Source organism: Theropithecus gelada, chromosome 9 (assembly GCF_003255815.1).
Source record: "Theropithecus gelada isolate Dixy chromosome 9, Tgel_1.0, whole genome shotgun sequence".
In the NCBI taxonomy this organism is placed as follows: domain Eukaryota; kingdom Metazoa; phylum Chordata; class Mammalia; order Primates; family Cercopithecidae; genus Theropithecus; species Theropithecus gelada.
In genome coordinates, this window is record NC_037677.1 from 23,703,088 (window position 1) to 23,728,691 (window position 25,604).

Here is a 25,604-nt window from a genome sequence, read left to right on the forward strand (position 1 = left end):
TTACAGTGAGCTGATTTCACTACTGCACTCCAGCCTAAGTAACACAGAGAGATCCCATCAAGAAAGAAAGGGAAAGAAGGAAGGAAGGAAAGAAGAAAGGAAGGAAGGAAGGTGCCACCCACCCAACAAAATGACTTTCCAGAAAGATATCAGGAAGAAGAAAGAAGGAAAAAAGAAAGAAACAAAGAAAGCCCAAAAAACGATTTTCCAGAAATATATCAGGGTCATCTCTGACTCCAGGTCCTACAGTTCAGATCTTGTTTCTAAAAGACAATCAGGTAAAAAGGTCAGTGGCACAAATTTCAGCATGATAGGGTGTCTACCACGCAGACCTCATGGCATGTACAAGGGTATGCGCACACTATCCTTTACATGAGGTATCCATGGTAAGTTCTAAACGCTTAGTGGTCTCTCAATTGTTCAACTCCTACTCACTTCTCATCATTTTCTTTCAACTCTCAGACAAACGGTGCTATGGTCAAGTCAATGTTCCTGTCCTTATATATCAATCCAGACATCCTGCCAACCTTTGCTGCTTCACTTTTTTTGGGGGAGGGAGATGGAATGGGATTCACATACTGGACACTTAAGAACCAGGTACTGTCTCACTGTAACAAATTACAGCTAAGAGCAAAGTCTGAAAGCGTCTCCAAAAGTCCTCAGAGAAAATGCATTAAACAATGGATTTTTGTTCCATTTTATAGCCTAAAAACCATCTAGTGCATCGAGAGAGAAGGGGCCCATTCATCTCCTTTCTGACCTAGAGACCACAGAACCATTGAGTTCCCAAATTACAGCTGCAGTGTAGTAGATACAGAGTGGACAGCCTGACTTCTCAACCCCAAGTTCCAGGTGGGTTCCACGAATCAATGGAGAGAAAGCATCATTCAGAAATGAAGATGGTCAAGTTGGAGTTTCTACGTTTAAGCCAAAAAGTCACTTAACTTCAGCTCACAACTTTTTGTGAGTAAAGTGTCTTCCTAAGGATGCATTCAATCTTGGCTTGCCATTGAGTCTAGAGTACAACTTTCTTGTTGTCCTTTTAATTCATAATGTTCTAGTAAAATCAGAACTCTTTGGGGGAACTCATTGCAATAACTCCCCCTCTGGTCCCAAGAGGACTTGTTAATTCTTGACTGGTGCTGGAAGTAGCCTTCCAGATTCCCTCTGGCTCCTCAAACTCTCTCTCACCTATGTTTCCCTACCACCAATTAATTCCTCTAGAAACAGAGTAGCAATGTCTATTCAGATTACTCAATGAGAGATTCTAAATTCTGGACTTGTAAAAGTAGCCAGGAAAGAGTCTCTTCATCAAATCTGAATTCCTCTTGGTTAAGGAGAAAGCCCATACTAGAAAAGTTTACTTTAAAAGTTGGAATGTTTCACAACCACTATTGTTTGACTACAACACACTAGATTATAGTAGTCCCCTCTAATCCATGGGAGATACCTCCCAAGACCTCCAGTGGATTCCCGAAATCACAGGTAGTACTGAACTCTCTCTATATGTACTACGTATTTTTGAACTGATAACAGGGTTACTAAGTGGCTAAGGGGCAAGTAGCCTATACGGCATGGGCATGCTAGACAAAGAGAAGATTTGTTTACCAGGATGGAAGGAGTGGGATTTCATCATGCTACTCAGCACGGCATGCTATTTAAAATTGTTTATTTCTAGAATTTTCTGTTTAATATTTTCAAACTGCAGTTGACTACAGGTAACTGAGACTGCAGAAAGTGAAACTGCAGATTAGAGGGTAGTACTGTAATCTAAATATTCATTGTTACAGATACTGTCTGGCTTGTCAGTTAAGTCTAACAAAGTTCCTTTCATAGTAATTTTTATTTCTCATTTCTTACAGTGGACAACTTGTCATATCATTATTCTACATTTTTCATTCTTAGATGGATTGTACAAAACAAAATCTCTCTTTCAAGAAGTCCTTATTAAATAAGATAGTGCTGAACTAAATAATTGGAATTCCATTTGAATCTATGTATTCTTGTTCTACCAAATAACTGTCTGGAACATCTCTGGGTGATAAAGTTAGCTTTGGGGAGATGGATCAGTGAAGATTTCTAAGATCTTGATGGACAAAGATGGCACTGGATTTACCTAAACCTCCCTTGTAAGGCAGGGCCCTAATTCCAATCAAAATAAAATCCATTTATTCTGCTTCTTCTCCAACCTCACCCAGTTGGTAAGATCACACTTATCTTCTAGGGGCAAGGTCTTGAAAACATCCCCCAGCCCCTACCCCCTGTAAGCCTGCACCAAGGATACTCAAGATGGAGCCAAAAGCTTTCAAAGAGAAGGTAAGACTGAGAGACTCCTGTCTTCAGAGTCGCCGACAGCAGAAGTTCCCTATCTGGAGAATATGCCAAAAGCACTTACATCTTTACAAATACTACTTTTGGCAAGCAGATGGATCATGGAACTAAAGTTACTGCTGATAGTCTTCCATTTTGGAAGGGAGTCAACAGTGCCTTAAAAACAGACTACAAAATCATTAGATTCAATAATTTCATAGCATACAATTTGAATATTTTTTATAAAGTTTCACTTCTATTAGCATGTCTACATTTTATATATTGCTGATTAAATTTTCTAATTTTTTTGAGAAGAATTGAAGAATTAGTTTTTTGTTTGTTTGTTTTAGCTTAAGCTCTTAGTAGAGATCTGATAACCCAAAGGATCCTGGTAAACTTCTTAAGCAGACACATTGACTGTTTAAAGCTGCAGGAGTGTCATTTATGAAAATGAAATCAAAATTCAACGAATTGCAGAAAGAGTTCATCTAAAATTCCAGAAAGCGTTCATCTAAAAGCCTGATTCACATTCAGAGTAAAATCTTCTTTCATCACACACGCTGAATCAATGTAGCAAACAATAAACTATTACCGGCAAAGTCTGAAAGTTTCTCTAAAAGCCTTAGGAGTCCCTATTAAACACGATGCTTTGTTACAAAAATTTAAAAATACAACCTATGGGACATAAGGAAGTGTTTATTACTTGGGGATAAATTTCTAGCCTTAAATGCTTTCATTAGTCAATAACAAATGTAAAGAAATACAGGAACCAAGTATTCTCTTAAAAAAAAAACAGAAGAAACAAATGAATAATAAAAATATAAAAATCAAATTAAAACCAATAATACAGACATGAAAACATTTATCAGATGGGTAAAATGCATCCAATAGCTGTTGTGGTTTGGCCTTTTTCTTTTTTTTAAGATTCAAAACCCCCTGTAAACCCAATTAAAAGAGAGTAAGGGCAAAAATGAGAATTTCTCATTGGAATGAGAAAGGAAACAAAGCCAGAATGGGATTAATTTAAAGTATCATAAGAAAATTCAGCAAGAAAATCTATGGCATAAGATTTCATGATAATTTCTTAGCAAAATAACAAATAACCCAAAAGAGAAAAACTAATTCAAAAAGATAATTACCATAGAAGAATCAGAAAGGTTAATTAAAGACTCAGTATCAAAAAGGCCCAAGGGTCAGACACAGTTGAGTTTTACCCTAATCTATCTATCTTTCTTTCTTTTTTTTTTGAGATGGAATTTCACTCTTTTTGCCCAGGCTGGAGTGCAATGGCGTGATCTTGGCTTACTGCAACCTCCGCTTCCCAGGTTCAAGCGATTCTCCTGCCTCGGCCTCCCAAGTAGCTGGGATTACAGGCGCCCGCCACCATGCCCAGCTAATTTTTTGTATTTTTAGTAGAGACGGGGTTTCACCATGTTGGCCAGGATGGTCTCGATCTCTTGACCTCATGATCCACCTGCCTTGGCCTCTCAAAGTGCTGGGATTACAGGCGTGAGCCACAGCGCCTGGCCCCTAATCTTTATTTAAAGTTTTAAAAGACATTGTCCTCAATCTTCTCTAATGATAAGAATTAATGGGATGCTGTAATACTAGATCTCTCTCAGAAATTTCTATACGGTAGGTCTGGGTAACACTCATGTATGTGTGTCGAGGTGCTTCTTATCTTCAGAGAACATTGGGAACTGATTTTAACTCACATAGGCCAAAGAAAAAATGAAAAAAGCTCACTGGCATAATAATCAAATTTGATATAAAAAACAAAAACAGTAGATAAATTTCATTGCTAAATATATAGATGCAAAAATTCTAAATAAAACACTAGCTCATAGATACAGAAATTTATCAAAAAGATAATATAGGTGGACTCTATTTGGCTTATTCCAGAAATGTAAGGATATTTAAGTATTAAGAAATCTATCAACATAATAAGGAGACATCAACAAATTGCCATAGGAAAAAATATGATTATATCAATAGCTGCTGAAAAAAATATATGGTAAAATTCAGCAGAATTCCTAATAACAACCCTAAGTAAAACATCAATAAAAGGAAATTAGTTACGATAAATATTTCAAAAAATAGCAAAACACTAAAGCCATTTAAAATCAGAAACTAGAGTGAGAGGCCAACTATAATCATTATTACTTAATATTGATTTAGACTAGTCTTAGATGATCTAAGTATAAAAAAGAAAAATAAATGACTGATATAACATGAAAGGGGTAAAACTCTTTTTTTTGCTAATGGCATGATTATATATCTCAAAATTTCTACCAATGGAAAATTCATTTTATTTATAATAAAAACCTTAACATAGTTGTTAATAAATTTAAAAATAAGATGCAAGTTCTAGATGAATATAACTATAGATTATTATTAAAAACCCAAAACAGCATCTAAACAAACATAAAATCATATGACAAAAAGTACATAAGTCATTTCATAATTTGGGATGAGAAGACATACATATCATGAAAATGAAAATGACATTGCTCCAAAAACTAATATATAGATTCAATACGATTCTAATTAAAAGTCCCAATGAGGTTGTTGGAATTGAACACATTGATCTTACAGTTTGTATGGACAAGCAATGCTAAACAATAGCTAAGGAAAGTATGGAAAAGAAGAAAGTGAGAGCAGGAATAGCCTTACTAGAAAAATACAGAATCAAACCACTGTAATCAAGTCAACAGAATACTGCTATAGAAATAGAAAACATAGATTGATGGCTAAAATAGAGGCATCAAAAATAGATTACATGTCATATAAGGCCTTAATATAGGATAAGTCAATTCTGGCTCTCCATCTGGAATAAAAGAATAGTGGTGCTCCATCTGGTACCATAAAATAAATTTCAAATGGATTAAAGATAAATTTTTTTTTTCACTTTCAAGAAAATCTAGGAGACTACACGTACAACCTAGAGTTAGGGGAAAACTTTTTAACCGAAACTAGAGACCTAGATGTTATGAACAAAAAGGTAAATTTGTTTGAATAAACATTTAAAACTTCATTATGGTAAACAATATGACAAAAAGTCACAAATATACAACTATAAAGAAACATTTATAACACAAATGATAGAAACATATGTCTATAATCAATGAGCCCTTACAAATTGACATAAAGCATCTAAATAATTTAATAAAAGGGGCAACATATATAAATATACAATTCATAAGAGTAAATCTAAGCAGCTAGCAAACAAATGGAAAGATGTTCAAATGTATTATTTGTCAAAGATATGCAAATTTAAAATGAGATGTTACTTTCACCCACCAGACTAGGAAATATTTAAAAAGCCACAACACATTGCTGGCAGGAATGAGTGAGGGAAGGGTATTAATATGTATTGTTGGTGGAAATGTGAAGTGCTACAGAATTATTGGAAGGCAATCTTGCAAGTTCTATTGAAATGTAAAATATATGTACCTTTTAACCCAGAAATTCCGCTACTAGGAACCTATTTCATAGAAAGAAATGAACAAGTCATTAAGGACATACTTCAGCTTTGCTCATGGTTGCAAAGATCCGGAAACATTTATAGTTATATACCCAGTCATGGTGAATGGCTGAATAAACTATGGTAGTACACACTGTAGAACATTTTACTGCCTTTAAAAGAGGTGATCCAGTGATATATTAGGTAATTTGAAGGGATTTTCACAGGTATTGCTGAGTAAGAAAAATCAGATATAGAAAAGTGTGTGTAATATAATCCCATATTAATAAAAGAATGATCATCTCACCAAATATATGCATGTGTACACATTTGCATGGGGGGGGGGTGTGTGTGTATCTATAAACAAGACTCTAGGACTAGGTAAGTAAATATGGAATGTTGGATCCTGTATACGTCCATTAGCTAGGGGAGGAGAAAGAGAGCAGATGTAGATTTAAGGAGGTAAGATGGGGAAGAGAGAGCTGAACAAAAAAAATTTCTTTAAAGGTGCTAGAAATTCACAAGCTGATCCTTCAAATTTATATTAAAGTTTAAGGAACCGACCTTGAAAAGCCAAAATATATTTTAAAAAAAGAACAAAGTTGTAGAAGGATTTATGCTTCCTAATCTCAATACTTACTACATAGCTACAATACTCATGTGTGATACTGGTATAAGGATAAATATATAAATCAATGAGATAGAATTGAGAGTCCAGAAATAAACCTATATATTTGTGGTTAATTGATATTTGACCAAGAACAATGGGGAAAGAATAATCTTGCCAACAATGGTGCTGGTACACTGATTGTCCAGAAGCAAAAGAATGAAGTTGGATCTCTACCTCACAGTATGCACAAAAACTAACTCAAAATGGAACAATAACCTAAATGTAAGAGCTAAAATTATATAACTATAAGAAGAAAGCTTAGGCATAAATCTTTGTGAGCTTGGTTTTCTATATAACACTAAAATCATAAGCAATAAAAGAAAAAATAGATAAACTGAACTTCAGAAAATTTAAAAACTTTTGTGCTTCAAAGGACACCATCAAGAAAGGGAAAATATAACAAATAGACTTTTTTTTTTTTCAAATCAGATATCTGATAAGGAGCTAGTACCTAGAATATAAAAAATTTCTACAACTCAATAATAAAAAGACAATAACCCAATTAGAAAACATGCAAAGGATCTGAACAGACATTTCTCCAAAAAAGATCCACAGACATAAGTTATTAGGTAAATTCAACCAAACCCTCAAGTGATACCACTTCACATCCACTGGAATCACTATAATCAAAATGACAGATAACAGTAAGTGTTGGTGAAGATGTGGAGAAATTGGAACCTTCATACAGTGCTGGTGGGAATGTAAAATGGTGCAGCGATTTTGGAAAACAGTTGAACAATTTAGTGAAAAAGTTAAACACAGAGTTACCCTATTCAGCATTTGCACTGCTAGGTATATATCAAAGATAAATGAACACTTATGTCCACACAAAAAGTTGTACATGAATGTTCATAGCAGCATTATTCATAATAGACAACTGAAAACAACCCAAATGTTGCCCATCAACTAATGAATGGGCAAATAACATGAAGTATATCCATAAAATGAAATATTATTTAACAACAAAAAAAGTACTGATACACGCTACAAAAATGGATGAACCTTGCAAACATTATGCTAAGTGAGAGAAACCAGTCACAACGGATCACATATTATATGATCCCATGTACGTAAAATGTCCAGAAAAAGCAGATTTTATAGTGATAGAAAGTAGGGATGAAGTCAGAATTGAGTCAGAAATATGCTAATTGCTACCATATTTCTTTTTGGGGTGAAAAATTTATAATATGAAAATATTCTATAAATGATTATGGTCATGAATACACATCTCTATGAATATACTAAAAGTCACTGAAATACACACTTTAGGTGAATTATATTGTATGTAAATTATATCTTAATAAAGTTATTAAAAAGATTGCACTAAAAACATGCACATTTATGCATTTATGTAAAAAAATATATATATGTTTATGTATATTTCCCATATATGTATATGGGAAATGTAAGTATAAGTAAAATAAAAGATTAAGAACAAAACTAAATTCAATTATATCTCAAGGCCACTATTTCTTCACTCATAAAGTAAATTTTATATTTCCAGTTATTTCATAAGGCTGTTCTAATATATGTAAAGCACTTATGCTGGTATATATTAATCACTCAATAAATGCTCTTAACATTAATGATGATAAAAAGATACTTTCTAAAGAGGTTCAAGTGCCTTTCATACTTACCTCCATTGTAAAACCTATGACTTTGAAACATTGCTCAATTAATTCATACTGGGATTTATAGAAACTATTATTCATGATGTCTTGTACTGTTCTGAGGTGGTCATTTTGTAGGTACCTAAAAAATATATAAAAGGAAGGATAAAAGTCTAAAATTAAGTGAAAAGTGAAAGTATTATTGATGAAAGTACAACCTGGTAGATTACCTGGGAGGCTTATTTTCAGGCAGTTTGTAATGGGCTAGTTTCTTCTTTTCAGCCAAACCAGCATAAATGTAGTAAAAAATATGAAAATTTTTTTCTCCACTGGAAAAAAAGATATTTTCAGTAAGGGAGTTAGTAAGAATATTTATTGTTTAAGTTACTTGACAATATAATTATTTGAACAATGACTGTGAGTGCTAATATGGGCTTTTCTGAATACTGCATTTTGGCTTTCTGTGGTCGTTATTGTTGTCATTATTTTCAACAACCACTGTCATTAAATTCCAGACATTATCTTAATCACTTCATAGGAATCATTCAATATACATTTGTGAGTGACTTCCAGGCACTGTTCCAGGCACTGGGGATATAGCAGAAGCAAAACTGTCAAAAATCCCTAACTCATTGGAGTTTACCTGCCAGTGGAGCAGACAGAAAAAAGAATAATGTACACAGCCATGCCAATGGTTATAAGTGCTACATTATCTCATTAACCCACCGTAGGCCCCTGAGATGGGCATGTGTTTCCTATTTTATGTAGAAGGAAACCGAGGATTAGAGCTACCAATCTCCCCCAAAGCCACAGAGTTGATAATTAATATAGATTTGAATCAGGTCTATTTGACTCCAAAGCCCATGCCTTTAACCACCTTTGAATATTGTCTCTCTGAGGCTTAGTTTTCTCACTTGTATGAGGAATCTCTTTCTTATAAGCCTCAAATCCCATGATTTTGTGGTTCTAAGTAGTATAAATAGCATTTTCCAGATGCTGCAATAATGTCATTAAGGGAATATGGATTACAACAAGGTAAGTTTCCACTTCAGGATGTTTCACAACATAATTTCTTGGACCTTGGGGTCCCCTCTCCTCCTTCCCTCATGTCTTCCTTCTGCTCTGGTGGGCTCTAGTGAAAGACCACACTTTCAGGCTCTCTGCTGAAACAGCAGAGGATGAACCTCCTGTTCTATAGTTTTCCTGTCTCTACTGCCCTGTTTTACTTCCACTCTTGATGAACCTAGTGGTCAATTGGGACACCCTGGGGTTTGCATCTCCCTGTGGCATTCCCCTTCCCGTCCTCCTACTAGATCCTCCTCCTGTTTGAGGGTGGTCCTCAAACTTCACTTGACTATTCACTCCATTATCACCAGGCTCACCAGGCTCACAGGTTGGGGCAGGGTAGGATTCTTCTTACAGTGGTTAAATTAATTCTAATGTCTCAACCAGAAGGCCTTGCTGTCTTCACTTCTTTCTATTGTTACTTCTCTTTCTGTTGGTATAAAACTCTCATCCTACCACAAAGCTTTGCATGTCACCATAGGGATTGGGGCAGGAGACACTAAATTGTTGTGGATACTCCCCTTTCTGCCACTCTTGGCAGTGACCTGAACTGTGCTCTGGGTCCTAAACTCATCACACCCAAGATGGAAACTTCAGGGGCAGCTTGTATCCCCTCTCACCCTGCTCCTTTCCTTCACCTCCTCCATAGCCTTTATCAGCAAACTTAGGGGGCCAACGAAATATTTTCAGAAAAGGAATTATTATTATTAAACTTATTTTTAGTAGAACAGAGGGGTCTTTGAATTCTTTTCCATATGAAGTATATGAAACAGAAAAAAGCCCACTTCATGATATGCATAATTATACATAAATTATTTTACTTAAAAGGTAAGAAAGGACTTAAAAACGTTCCAGGGTCTTCTCCCCCTGTACATGATGCAGTATCATCTCAGTAGAGATGGAAATTTACTGTTGCTCTCTTTAGAAATTATTCATTCAGTATGTAGAAGTTTTCCTCAGAATCAACAGTAAGTCAAATATATCCATCTGTATTTACTCTTCCAATAATGCAGTAAAATTTGGAGTTTCAGAACAACTGTGGCTTTATTTTATAATCTCTAGTTTTGATCCGACATTCTGCCAAAAGCCATTACAAGAATAATTTTTACAGAAGCTCAATAAGGACTCCAATACATCAGTCATGTAGGTTTAAAATAACATTGAAGATTTGATAACTTGTGACACACTAATAACTATTGAAGGTACTCTCTTTGGTCTTTCTTGAAAGTTAACAAATTGAAATACTTAATATGAAAAGGTAGAGCTTGATAAGGTGAATAATGCAGATCTCTGTTCTTCCTTAGTATTTCAAAAGGAAGGAAGACATTTTCTAAAGAGAAAAGTAACAATGCTATTGGTTAGTATGCATTCTGCACTGAAACTCTCCCCTGAGTGAAGGGAGAGTCAGGGGGTCTTATATAATTAGAGAAGGATAGTCCCATTCCAAAAGAAAGGGGCTATGGGAAAATAAATAGATTTGAGATGTGTATTCAGTTGAATTTGAGATGGTAGCAGGATATGTAGGTAGTTGGAAATTTTTTAAAAATGTAAACGTTTTTCAGTTTTAAGAGAGGGGGAGAAGTATGTCTTTGGGTGTCAATCACGTAGGGCTCTCTGTTGAGGCCATAACGTCAGAAGAATTTGTGAAGTGAGAGAGTGTAGAGAACAAAAGAGAAAAGCTGCAGGGACAAATATTTGGTAAATACACAGTGTGAGACTGGATGGATAAATCTAAAACAGAAGAAAAATTCAGGGAGGTAGGAGAGGAATCAGGAGAATCTAGTCATGGGGCAAAGAAAAGTGAAGGTTTAAAGAAAAGGGGTGGTCCAGAGACTGAGTGCTGAAGTGAGGACTGGCACACCCTTCAGAACTCATCCTATTCTGTTACTTTTTGCAGTCACCAGTGATAATGCAAGAAACACCAACATGGCCTATGACTGAAGTTAGAACGAAACTGAAAGTTTCCTTTAGTTCTTGTCTTTTCTCACCACAGAATAATAAAAACTTCTCTACGACTGGCACAGCATATAATTCAGTTTGCTTTCTTCTAATGAAGCACACTGATTGTGCACTTCATTAATTGTACATTGTATCAGTTAAGTGCTAACAACGTGATTGCTAACATTAACTAATATAGTGCAATTGTGATGTTAACACTGTACTACATTGTTCACAATATACACTAATTGTACATTGTATCAGTTAAGTGTTAACAATCACAATCACATTTGTATCAGTTAACATTTGTGATTGTTAACAATGTACACTAATTGTACATCGTATCAGTTAAGTGTTAAAACTTAGACACACAATATTAATGGATTTCTTTTCATCAGTTTACATTTATTGGGAATTATAATTTGAAAAGACCTGGAGAAACTTTGGGGAATATACTGACCTTCAACGGACAATCAGAAAGTTAAAGAAACAGGAAAAGAATACACCTCCAAAGCTTACCCGGGGTCCCTAACCATATCAAGCTGTGCTTAAGAACACAGAGCATTATGGTATCCCACACTTGCTAATGTTTCCAGGGGTTCCCAGGTCAGGACTGCCTGAGGACAGACACAGGGTCTTACAAGTTACCAAATATCATTTCTCTGATTGTGGCCTCACTCCTACTTGTGGATCTTCTAACACTTCTTCAGAGTGAGTTCCACTCAGCTGCTTGCAGGAAGGCCTTCAGGGCTGTCTCATATGTGTGTTCACCTGCTTTGCATCCTGGGGATTACCTGTGCAGCCAATGCCTCTGACAGCCTCAAACGGTGGCAAAGTACTCACAAGGATGTAGCTTAATTCCTGTGAAACCTTTGAATATTCAATGAAGTGGCCAACAATCAGACTTAGAAAGCTAATAATGAAGCTTTGCATTCTTAAGGGACTACAGGGTATCCATAAAGCAACACTTTTAGTTTTTCCTTTTTAATCACAGCTCCCACCTTATAAACTCTCTCCTCCTGGATATGCAGTCTCCTCAGTCCCCTTCTCTTGCTATCTACCTGCTGAATCTTAGCAGATGAACTCATTTCTTACTTTCATGAGAGGCTAGAAAACCATGAGTGATCAGCAAGTTTTATCATACTGTGAGCTGTGTTACCACAAGAATCCTGCCTTACTTGGCTTTATGTCTCCTGTGCCTAGCACACAGTAGGCACTCAATAAATATGTGTCAAATAGATGGATGGATAGATGATGGATGGATGGATGGATGGATGGATGGTGGGCTTTGGAGTCAGACAGACAGACGAGGCTTCAAACTCCAACTCATTCATTGCTAAGTTTTTGACATTAAGCGACTTATTAAAATTCTCTTAGTTTCTCACTTTTAAAAGAGAAGATAACACCCTGTCACATGACTACAAGAATTAAAAGAGATAATGACTGTAAGGTGCTTAGCGCAGCGACTGACATAGAGTAACTGCTCCATAAATATATTTCCCTTTCTCCACAATGGAGAGCACCATGTCTGCCACTTATTTATGTCTCCTATAGAGTCCTGTTAAGTGCTGGGGACATGAGAGAAATGCAATCAATGCCTGCTGAACTGAACTGTAATAACAGGAGGAAACTGCAGTGGAAATGGCTATAATTTGTATTTATGAGAATTATCTAGCATTGCCTTCAATAGGTTCATTTTATTCTTGAAATTAAGTAGCCTCTTTTAAAATTTTCTCCTTGAAAACTATCAATGTTTAGAAAAGGATTTAAGTCACAGGTTATAAGATAGTACCATCATCATTAGAAAGGTAATCTAAAAATAAATGTGGTCAGAGATTGAGCTGGGATGACATTGTCAGAGGCAAAAAGTGAAGAAAAGAACAAAATGTCTTAAAGGGTGAGTTCATCAAAAAAAGATACTCGTCTGCTCTGATTCTTCCCTACTCCTCAGATCATTCTACACTCTTCTTTGTCTTGCTCTGGGACCCTAAAGGCCAATCCTTACAGCCTGCAATCCCTGGACTCCCTTGCTCTCTGGCTTCCATATGGGTTCAGCCAATAGGAAGCACAGGCAAGAAACAGGCGGAGGGAGGAGAGAGAGGCTGGGACGTTATCCCCTTGCTCTCTCCCTGAACGGCTGCATCCCATTGGGGCCATAGCTCTCTACAGGCAGCCCCTGATCCACAGCTGCAGCTGGCACCAGGCACTAGTGCTGCCCCTCCCTCTGCCTGCAGACAGGAAGGCAGCCATGGCTCCTCACCCCTGTTAGTCCATGGGCATCTCACCATTTCTTCTTGGCTCTTCAATGCTCATGTGACTTCTGTAAACAGTTTTCTCAGTTAAAACCCTAGAGCTTGTTCTTTCTGTTCAGTACCCTGATTGATAACAGTGCAATTAAATTTATAATTTGTAAAGGTACCTATTAAGAATTCTTCCATCAATCACAGGTCTAATATTTTCATATTCATAGGTCACTCAAAGCTCCTCTGGAACTTAAAAATGCAATTAAATTAGGTGAAAGAAAAAACATAAAAATGGAAAAAGTGTTATAAATTAAAGACAGCTGTGCTCAAATTATAACTGAGTTATATTTCCACTTGATTGTGAATTTGGAATTTGGAATGCTTTTCCCCAATAAGCAAAGTTGTAAAATTAGAATAGTTCCTTAGGGGGAAAAATTACTTAATTCATAGCATGCCTTAAATATAATCCTGACTATGCTATTTCTTAGAATGCATCCTACAATATTTCAGTAAGCATTAACGGGATTATTTCTATGGTTATACGCTCAGGGCCTCGTTGTGTAACTCCAGAGGGTTATGTTCATGTGTTGTTCTATATGAACTGTGTTCCTGCACTCAGCTCCATAGAATACACCGTGAATGATATCCCTTAATATTGTGCAACATGGTGGTGCCATCTACCAATTAGTTACTCTTAAGTAGTTCTCCCCAAAGGGCCTGAAGGAGAGGCTTACACAATTATGAGAGCAGAACAAACAGTTTTGAGAACTAGCTAAGTTTCCACATCTGCTAAGATCCTGAGGTCCTTCTACTTATGGGCCGCAATAGCACTGACACACATGTCCACCGAGTTTTGGGCACTGGACACGCATCAATAAATAGTATCTACCATTTATTGAACATCTTCAATATCCCAGGTACTGTGCTATATGTTATTTCTAATCAACTATTAATACTACTATTACTACTAATGGCTTAAACTTATGGATTTCTTACTATATGCCATTCATTGTGGTACATACTATACCTACCTTGTCTTAATTGATAGGTACTAATGCCATTTCATTTTAAAGATGAAAAACAGAGGTGCAGAGAGGTTGAGTAAACTGTTTCAAATCCTACATACAATGAATTACAGAGCCAAGATCCTGTAAGGATCTTTAAGGTTTAAATATCTTACCCAAGGTGGATTAAAATGGTCTGGTACCACAATTGAAAACCACATGTGTCTAATAATCATTCCTTCCTTTTTTTTTTTTTTTTTTTTTTTTTTTTTGAGATGGAGTCTTGCTCTGTCACCCCAGCTGGAGTGCAGTGGCGCGATCTTGGTTCACTGCCAGCTCCGCCTCCTGGGTTCACGCCATTCTCCTGCCTCAGCCTCCCAAGTAGCTGGGACTACAGGCGCCCACCACCAGTCGCCCACCACCACACCCAGCTAATTTTGTGTATCTTTAGTAGAGACGGGGTTTCACCTTGTTAGCCAGGATGGTCTCGATCTCCTGGCCTTGTGATCTGCCCACCTTAGCCTCCCAAAGTGCTGGGATTACAGTCGTGAGCCACCGCGCCCAGCCTCCTTCCATATTTTCAATTGAAGACCAAAGGGTAATTTTCCATACTGGGGCTAGTGCTCAGGAGCTGGACTCCAGGCAACTTCTATTCATGACTTACTCATGAATTGAATGACACCAAGCTTGAAGGCACTTACATTAAATAATAATGTACTAATACACAACAAGGCTTATTATGTTACTGTGAATTAACTTGACATATTACTACAATAATGTAGCATATGTTTAGCATAAAACCAACATAAGAAAAATGAAAGATTCTAACTTGCCAAGCTTTTAAACAAAATAATGTAACTACCAGGGTACAAATCCAATGTGTAACGATAGTTTCCTCAATAGAATAACAAAGATGTTTTGTGAGACAGGAGAGAAACTTTGTCATTAAGCTACAAATCCGCAAAAGGAATTCATTCAACTTAATATCAAAGCATTATGAAGAGTATTGATGGCTAAAATCAGTCAGCAATAAAAGGTCAATACGATAAAGCTCCTTCTTGAATCTTTTATTTGGCCCCTTGTGTATAAACATAGGAAGAATAGAATTAATACAAATGTCTATTTATATATGCTAGCATTTAAAAGAGAAAAGCATTCAGTTATTTCGAATTAAATTTCACATTAATTTTGTATAGATAAATATATTCTCTGCTATGTCAGAACGGTCTCTAATTTATGCTGTTAGTACCTCTATGATGGGCTTAGGCTTTCTATCTGGCAGCACAAATTTTAGGTTATTTATTAATTCTTCTATTGAATGTTACATATATTTGAGAGTAAGACAGTGCTGATAGATCTCTTCATTCTCAATGGTAAGTGCTTTGCATATAGTAGGTGATAAACAAAATTTTATTGAATGAGAAAGACATTTTACTATTAAAGCATTATGTTTGCTTCTGCTTCCTCCAAAATAGGAGAGGTTTGTAATAAACTTACATAGCTTGGTGGATAACTCGGGATTTTTCCAGGAGATATTCAGAAATCTGTGCTCCCACTACAGCTCCAGAAGAGGTGAATTTCATTTCTAAGTATTTTCCAAATCGGCTAGAATTGTCATTTATAATAGTGCAGGCATTGCCAAAGGCTTCTACCAAATTGTTTACTTGTAAAATCTTCTCTTGCAAGGTTCTGTTATTAGCCTAAAGAGAAAATATTAAGATATTTTTAAAAACATAAAAAATTAACTTGGTATATAATGAAATGTCTTTTCTTTGGTAAGCACTTTATGTAGACATAAACATACAAAAGCATGTTCCTGATATATTGGCAGATGTTACATCCTGGTCTATTTTCGCCCTCCCATACGTGGATTCACTCACTTGTTTTCTTAAAAAAGGACAAGGAGATATTCTATACTTTTCTATTCAAATGCAGTTCTGCCTGATTTACAAAGATAATTTATAAGCAGCCTATGCACATTGAAGTACACTTGTCATTCTGTTATTCCTCCTCTACCTGCCTGGGCCCCCATCCAAATAGTCCCCAAAGCCAGAACCACTTTACTTGCTTCCACAGAAGCTGCTAACCCTGAAACTAAGAGAGGAAAGATAACTCATTAATTCAGAAGCAGAGAGAAGGGAATAATTATGAAAAGTGAGAACAGCTCGGAAGTATGAATGGGAGGAGTGGAAACCAGGTCAAGGTTAGCAGGCTTACATGGCTCTACCTCTGTTTCTTCCCCATCTCTTATGCTCCTCTTCTCAAAGAAGTATGTTCCATGTTTCTTTTTTACCACTTTAGTTGAAATTCTACTGAGTAGAAATTTATTTGGGTTAATAGCCAATCACTTTTACAAAGGCATTCCAAACTCTGCCCCCTGAGGTGTAGGGAGGTATTAGTTATTCACAACTTGGCAGAAGTTAGCTGAAGTAGATTATTTTCAGTGTAATACCTACCTTAATACTTTACCAAGATCAACTATGTTAGACTTATTGCAAATTTTCTATGTCGAGGGAGAACAGTGGAAGCTATTTCTGGAACACAGGCTACATTAGAATTTGAGTGGGTTGGAGGGGGCATTCACAATGAAGTTTTCAGGCTGCGTAAGAACTTTGAGTATCTTATAAAAGAGGCAATAAGGGGTGAGAGAAGAGCATAGTAATTTGGGGGATGAACTTGGCTCTTTTAAAATGTTTTGGGCTGGCCTTGCACCCATGAAAAAGGTGAGATAACATTTTCATTGGCATATATTGAACAGCAGTGACCTGCTAAGTAAGATTTGGAAGACTGCATATTTCAAAGGTAAGTTCTATTTACCAAACACCTCGTTTTTCCATCTGGTAAATCCTTATCAAGGACATAAGTTAAAACAAGATAAGATGTGATAAGGGTAGGAATCTGAAAATACATATATACCCATCCCCAATTAACATTAATCTAAAACAAGACAAAGAGATTAGATTAAGGAGTTTGCTGACATCTACAGAACCACATTCACACACAATTAATTTATCACTGATGAGAACCTCTATCAGCCCGCAGATCAGGACAGAATAGCAAAGACCTGTGAGTAAATTCATTCAGGTATTCAGCTCCTCTACACCAGGATAATATGCTATGCCTCACTGTCCCCGTGCCCCACATTAAATCTTATCTCACCATTGTCAAAACCTTTTAAAATGATACTTCTAGAAGGAGAGAGTGGTTGATGGGCAAGGGGGAAGAAAAGGCTGAGATGAGACACCTGGGGTAGCGCCACCTTTTTTTTAGGTCTCTCCTGGCTCTTCCACTCCCGAGACGGTCACAAGTCTGCTAAGTAGAGGTTATATTAAGCCACTGGGTCAAGACTTCTGATAGAACATATTAAAACCACTCAATTAGTTTTGTTGTTGTTGTTGTTGTTGTTTTGAGACGGAGTCTCACTCTGTCGCCCAGGCTGAAGTGCAGTGGCCGGATCTCAGCTCACTGCAAACTCCGCCTCCCGGGTTCACGCCATTCTCCTGCCTCAGCCTCCCGAGTAGCTGGGACTACAGGCGCCCGCCACCTCGCCCGGCTAGTTTTTTGTATTTTTTTTTAGTAGAGACGGGGTTTCACCGTGTTAGCCAGGATGGTCTCGATCTCCTGACCTCGTGATCCGCCCGTCTCAGCCTCCCAAAGTGCTGGGATTACAGGCTTGAGCCACCGCGCTCAATTAGTTTTTAACAGGAACATGGAATTCTTCCTACTCATCATTTTGAAAATGAATTAGAAGTGACATCAAGATGGTTGGCCAGAAGCTCCTAGTGCTCTCCCTCTGATATGGTTTGGCTCTGTGTCCCCACCCAAATCTCATGTCAAATTGTAATCTCCATGTGTCAGGGGAGAGGGCCTGGTGAGAGATGATTAGATCATGGGGGTGGATTTTCCCCCTCACTCTTCTTGTGATAAGGACTGAGTTCTCATGAGATCTGATGGCTTGAAAGTGGCATTTCTCCCTTTGCTCCCTCTTTCTTTCTCTCCTGCTTTGCTGGGCTTGCTTCCCCTTCACCTTCTGCCCATGATTGTAAGTTTTTTTGAGGCCTTCCCAGCCATGTGGAACTGTGAGTCAATTACACCTCTTTTCTTTATAAATTACCCAGTCTCAAGTAGCTCTTTATAGCAGTGTGAGAATGGATAATAACACCTTCAAGTCCCCCGCTACCTGCAAATGAGTAAACAAGTACATTTAAACCAAAATAACTAAAGGAGCACGCTGGAGAACAGCAAAAAAGCAGCCAGTAGAAATCCTGTAGAGCACAGAAACCCAGGATGGCCACATAGAGAAGGAAAGGAAACACCTTACCTTTACCACATCATGCCCCAAGTGGGGATCAGCTCACAACCATCAAGGAAGGACAGCTCCCTGCAAGGAAAAGGTAAGCAAGATACCCCCAGCAACCTTTCTCACTACTGTTCACACTTGCAGTCATTGCTACTGGAGACTCCTGCAGTCCTCACAGGCTCTGAGCTTGGCTGAGGGAGCTCCCTTGCATCAGAGCTGAGGCAGCACCCCACCCTCAGAGGGCCTCAGGCCTCCTGAACACTGAAGTAGTTGCTGCCACCACACATCACAGGTGAGGTGGTACCTTGCACCCTGGGGCTCCAAGCCTCTGGCACACCTAAGCAGGAGCACCTCCTAGCACCACAGATGATCAACTATGTGGAAATTAAACAATGTACTGCTGAACAGCCAATTGGTCAAAGAAGAAAGTAAAAGGGAAAGTAAAAAATACCTTGAGACAAACCACAAGGAAAACACAACATAACAAGCCTATGGAATGTAGCAAAAGCAATTCTAAGAGAGAGGTTTGTAGCAATAAATTCCTATGTTAAAAAAGAAGCAAGCTCCAAAATAAATAGTCTAACATTATGCCTCGAGGAACTAAAAAATGAAGAAAAAGCTAAAGCCAAAATTAGCAGAAGAAAGGAAAAAAATCAAAACCTGAGCAAAAATAAATCAAATAGAGAAAGGAAAAACTATAAAAAGAATCAATAAAACTATGAGTTTTGCTTTTGAAAAAAACAGGACTGACAAACCCTCAGCTAGTCTAAGAAAATAAGAGTGATGACTAAGATAAGTAAAATAATAAATGCAAGTAGAGAAATTACAACAGACGTATCAGAAATAAAAAGGATCATAGGGACTATTATGAATAAATATCTATAAACAATTTGGGTAGCCTGGAGGAAGTAGATAAATTCTTAGAAAAATATAATCTACCAAAATTGAGTCAGAAAGAATTAGAAAGCCTGAACAGACCAAAAACAAATAAAGAAATTGAAGAAGTAATCAAAACCTCCTAACAAAGAAAAGCCTAGGATAAGGTGGCTTCACAGCTGAATTCCACCAAACAGTGGAAGAAAATCAATACCAATACTTCTTAAACTCTTCTAAAAAGTAGAGCTAGGCCAGGCACAGTGTGGCTCATGTCTGTAATTCCAGCATTTTGGGAGGCCAAGGTGGGAAGACAGCTTGAAGCCAGGAGTTTGAGACCAGCCTGGGCAACAAAATAAGACCTCATCTGAACAAAGAATTATAAAATTAGCCCAGTGCACTGGCACATGCCTGTAGTCCCAGCTACTGGGAAGGCTGAAGCAGGAGGGTCACTTGAGCCCAGGAGTTCAGACACTGCAGTGAGCTATGATTATGCTACTGTACTCCAGCCTGGGTGACAGAGTGAGACTCTGTCTCTAAGAAAAGCAAATTAATAAATAATAAAAAATAGAGCCAGAGGGAATACTTTCAACTACACTTTATGAGGCCAGCATTACTTTACTACCTAAGCCAGATAAAGGTATCACAAGAAAAGAAAACTACAGGCCAGTTTCTCTGATGAACACTGATGCAAAAATTCTCAATAAAATATTAGCAAACCAAATCCAATAACACATTAAAAAGATTATATATCATGTCCAAGCAAAATCTATCCCTGGCATGCAAATCTAGCTTAACATATGCAAATCAAACAATGTGATTCAACATATTAACAGAGTCAAAGATAAAAACCACATAATCATCTCAATTGATGCAGAAAAAGTATCTGACAAAGTCCAACACCCCTTCTTTTTTTAATTTTAAAAGTGGAAGCTGTATTCCATTTTCCTATGAGATTACAAAAAGAAAAGCATTTACTAAGGTATAACTCATAAGAGGCCTTTCTATAGCTATTTATTTTTCTATTGACAGAATGTCCCAGATTTTTATGAACTATCTGGAAATTGCTGGTCTTGCTGTGATTTCCACTAAGTAGCGGTATTCCGCAGGAAGAAAAAGGACATTTTGGAAGGAATGAAGTATTCTTTGGCATAACCATTTTCATTCCCAAAGAATACAGGAGCTACCTACAATTATATAACATTTTCTTAGGCAATAGAAAAGCAATATTAAGCAAAGTGGTAATAGGTTTCTTTACCTTGAAAAGACACAATTTTTAACATTTTTCAACCACAGAATAATCTACATCATATGTATGAGTTATAGAAGACCATTTAAGATACCACAACATCTTTTCTTGATGTGGACTCTCAACAGTTTAGGTATAGAAAATTCCTCAACATAATACAGGGAATGTATGAAAAATCCACAGCTAACATTATAATCAATGAGGAGAAACTAAAAGCTTTTCCAATAGTATCTATTACAACGCAAAAAAATACCCACTCTTATCACTTCTATTCAACATAGTACTGGAAGTACTAATAAGAACAATCAGACAAGATAAAGAAATAAAAGGTACCCAAATCAGAAAGGAAGAAGTTGACCTGCAGTCAACCATGGTCTAAAACTATTAAATGAAAAATTCCAGAAATAAATAATTTCTAAGTTTTAAATTGCATGCCATTCAGAGTAGTGTGATTAAATCTGTGCCACCGTATTCTGTCCCACCTGGAAAGTGAATCCTTCCTTTGCCCAACGTATCCACGTTGTATACGCTACCCACCTGTCAGCCAACTTAGTAGTCCTCTCAGTTATCAGATCAGCTGTCACAGTATCACAGTTCTGGCCATCAAATAATTTTTATTTTACTTAATGGCCCCAAAGCACAAGAGTAGTGATGCTGACAATTTGAATATGTCAAAGAGAAACCATATTTGCCTGCTTGAAGTGAAAAGGTGAAAGTTCTTGACTTCATAAGGGAAGAAAAAATATTGTATGTTGAGGTCTACTATCTGTTAAATTGTGAAGAAGGAAAAAGAAACTTGTGCTAGTTTTACCGTCACATATCATATTGCAAAAGTCATAGTCATAGTGCATGATCAGCACTTAGTTAAGATAAGAAGGCGTTACATTTGTGGGTGGAAGACATGAACAGAAAATGTTTTCTGATTGGTGTCAGTGGTTGAACCAGAAAGCATTGAGCCTACACAAAGAAGTCAGCAAGGGATCCCCTAAAACAAGTGACACTAAGGTATTTTGAAAGAGAGAGAGAGAGAGATATCATATTCATATGATGTTTACTACAGTATAGTGTTATATTTTATTTTTAGTTATTGTTGTTAATCTTGTATTGTGCCTAATTTATAATTTAAACTTTATCATAGGGATGTTTAGGAAAAAACAGTATATATAGGGCTTGATATTATCTGCAGTTTCTGGCAACCACAAGTGTATCTTGGATCATATCCCCTGTGGGGATAAGTGGAGACTACTGCATTTGCAGATAACGTGATCCTACCTGTAAAAAGCCCCAAATATCCCACAAAATAACTGTTAGAAGTAATAACTCAATAGAATTTTAGGATACAAAATCAACATATAAAAGTAAGTAACATTTTTATACATAAATAATAACCTAACTGAAAAATAAATCAAGAAAGCAATCCCATTAACAAAAGCATAAAAATAAAACATTAGGAATAAATTTAACCAAGGAGGTGAAAGATCTATACACTGAAAACTGTAAAACAGTGATGAAAGAAGTTGAGGAAGACACAAATAAATGAAAATATATCTCAGGGATCAGAAGAATTAATGTTGTTAAAATATCCATACTACCCAAATATACAGAATCAGTGCAATCCTTATCAAGATCCCAAGGCATTCTTCACAGAAATAGAAAAAAACAATCCCAGGAAGGGTCAATCATCATAGCAGATGGGAGACAGGACTGGATTGCAGCTCCAGACAGGGCAGCGTACAGGAGCTTGCACTGTGAATTTTAGCTCCGGATTAATGCAAGAACAAACCAGCAATCTCAAGAGGACCCACAGACCCCCTGAAGGAAGTGGACCACTCCCGCAGGACCTGAGAGACCCTCCAAATACTGTGAGTGCCCCAACTGCAGAAGTGGGAGAAGAAGACCCTCTTCTCCTGAACACACATCCCCACTGGAGAAGCTGAGAAGCTGAAGGTGGGAGAAGTTTCTGACTTTACATGGAACCGAATCCATTTGGAGAGCCAAGCGAAATATAGGGGTAGAGGAAGCAGCAGAAAAACCCTGGGAGCTTCCTGGGTCCCCTAGCAGGCCACTCCTGCCTGGCACCACAGGGATCCAAGGGGAGGGTGGCCAGAGGAGCAGAGGGTAAAACTGCATGGGGATAAGGAACTCTTTAGCTGAACTTTGTAACAGTTTGACCTGGCAAGAAGCCTGGCCAGAACTCGGGGGAGTGTGCAAATCTGGTGTGTAGACTCCACAAGCAGGGGAAGAGCCAAGCACTTTTCTTTTGCAGCTGGGAGGAGGATAGCCTGGGGCAGGTTTTCAAGCCCATTTCACCCTCTGCCTGGAAACAGACTCAGCTGTTGCGGGGGGCATGGTGGGAGTGAGATCCACTCTTCAGTTTGCGTGGGAGCTGGGTGAGGCCTTTGACTGCCAGCTTTCCTCCATTTCCCTGACAACCTGCATGACTCAGCAGAAGCAGTCATAATCCCCCTAGGTACCCAACTCCAGGAACCTGGGAATCTTACCCCCATTCCCACACAGCAGCCACAGCAAGACCCACCCAAGGAGAGTCTGAACTCTAACACACCTGGCCCTGCCCCCACCTGATGGTCCTTCCCTACCCACCCTGGTAGCAGAAAAAAAACGGCATATAATCTTGGGAGTTCTAGGGCCCCACTCACGGCCGGTTCCACCCCATACTACCACAGCTGATACTTTCTGAAAGTGCCACCTCCTGGCAGGAGGTCAACCAGCACAAAAATAGAGCATTAAACCACCAAAGCTAAGAACCCTCATCGAGTCCACTGCACTCCCCCCATCACCTCCACCAGCACAGGTGCTGGTATCCATGGCTGAGAGACCCATAGACAGTTGACATCATAGGACTCTGTGTGGACAACCCCCAGTAGTAGCCCGGAGCTGGGCAGACTTGCTGGGTGGCTTGACCCAGAAGAGAGACAACAATCACTGCAGTTCAGCTCACAGGAAGCCACATCCATAGAAAAGAGGAAGAGAACTACATCGAGGGAACACCCTGTGGGACAAAAGAGTCTGAATAACAGCCTTCAGCCCTAGACTTTCCCTCTGACAGAGCCTACTCAAATAAAAAGGAACCAGAAAACCACCCCTGGTAATATGACAAAACAAGGCTCTGCAACACCCCCAACAACAACAACAAAAAATCACACTAGTTCACCAGCAATGGATCTGAACTGAAAACAAACAAACAAACAAAAAAGATTTACCTGAGAAAGAATTCAAGAGGTTAGTTATTAAGCTAATCAGGGAGGGACCAGAGAAAGGTGAAGCTCAATACAAGGAAATCTGAAAAATGATAAAAGAAGTGAAGGGAGAAATATTCAAGGAAATAAATAACTTAAAGAAAAAGCAATCAAAAATTTGGGAAACTTTGGATACACTTTTAGAGATGCAAAATACTGTGAAAAGTCTCAGCAATATAACTGAACAAGTAGAAGAAAGAAATTCAGAGCTCAAAGACAAAGTCTTCAAATTAACCCAATCCAACAAAGACAAAGAAAAAAGAACAAGAATAAGAAAATATGAACAAAGCCTCCAAGAAGTCTGGGATTACTTTGGTTAAACAACAAAACCTAAAAATAATCGCTGTTCCTGAGGAAGAAGAGAATTCTAAAGGCTTGGAAAATATATTTGTGGGGATAATCAAGGAAAATTTCCCTGGCCTTGCTAGAGACCTAGACATCCAAATACAAGAAGCACAAAGAACACCCGGGAAATTCATCACAATAAGGTCTTCATCTAGGCACACTGTCATCTCATCAGGTTATCCAAAGTTAAGATGAAGGAAAGAATCTTAAGAGCTGTGAGACAGAAATACCAGGTAACCTATAAAGGAAAACCTACAGATTAATGGCAGATTTCTCAGCAGAAACCTTACAAGCTAGAAGGAATTGGGGCCCTATTTTCAGCCTAATGAAACAAAACAATTATCAGCCAAGAATTTTGTATCCGGCAAAACTAAGCATCATATATGAAGGAAAGAGACAATCTTTTTCAGATGAACAAATGCTGAGAGAATTTGCCATTACCAAGTCACCACTATAAGAACTGCTAAAAGGAGCTCTAAATCTTAAAATGAATCCTGGAAGCACATCAAAACAGAACCTCTTTAAAGCATAAATCACACAGGACTTATGAAACAAAAATACAAATTAAAAGCAGAAACAAAACCAAAAACTAAAGTACCAGGAAACATAGCATGACGAATGCAGGTACCTCACATCTCAATACTAACATTGAATGTAAATGTCCTAAATGCTCCACTTAAAAGATACAGAATTGCAGAATGGATAAGAACTCAACAACCAACTATCTGCTGCCTTTGGGGGACTCACCTAACACATAAAGACTCACATAAACTTAAAGTAAAGGGGTGGAAAAAGGCATTTCATGCAAATGGACACCAAAAGCCAGCAAAGTAGCTATTATTATATCAGACAAAACAAACTTTAAAAGAGACAAAGAGGAACATTATATAAAGATAAAAGGCCTTGTCCAAGAGGAAAATACCGCAATCCTAAACATATATGCACCTAACACTGGAGATCGCAGATCTATAAAGCAATTACTATAGACCTAAGAAATGAGATAGACAGCAACACAATTATAGTGGGAGCCTTCAATACTCCACTGACAGCACTAGACAGGTCATCAAGGCAGAAAGTCAACAAAGAAACAATGGATTTAAACTACATCTTGGAACAAATAGTCTTAACAGATACATACAGAACATTCATCCAACAACCACAAAGTATACATTCTATTCAACAATGCATGGAACTTTCTCCAAGACAGACCGTATGATAAGCTATAAAACAAGCCTCAATAAATTTAAGAAAATTGACGTTATATCAAGCACTCTCTC

At 37.6% G+C, this 25,604-nt stretch overlaps 1 protein-coding gene across 1 annotated transcript in view; it reads right to left on the minus strand.

The window, feature by feature from the left end:
- MYO3A (myosin IIIA) overlaps positions 1-25,604 on the minus strand; it is a 267,913-nt gene that overhangs the window by 100,083 nt on the left and 142,226 nt on the right. The window contains exons 15-17 of the mRNA XM_025396931.1: positions 15,801-16,003; positions 8,284-8,382; positions 8,081-8,195 (exon numbers count right to left, since the gene is read on the minus strand). Coding sequence (XP_025252716.1) covers positions 8,081-8,195; positions 8,284-8,382; positions 15,801-16,003 — 417 coding nt within the window. The remainder of the gene's footprint in view (positions 1-8,080; positions 8,196-8,283; positions 8,383-15,800; positions 16,004-25,604) is intronic.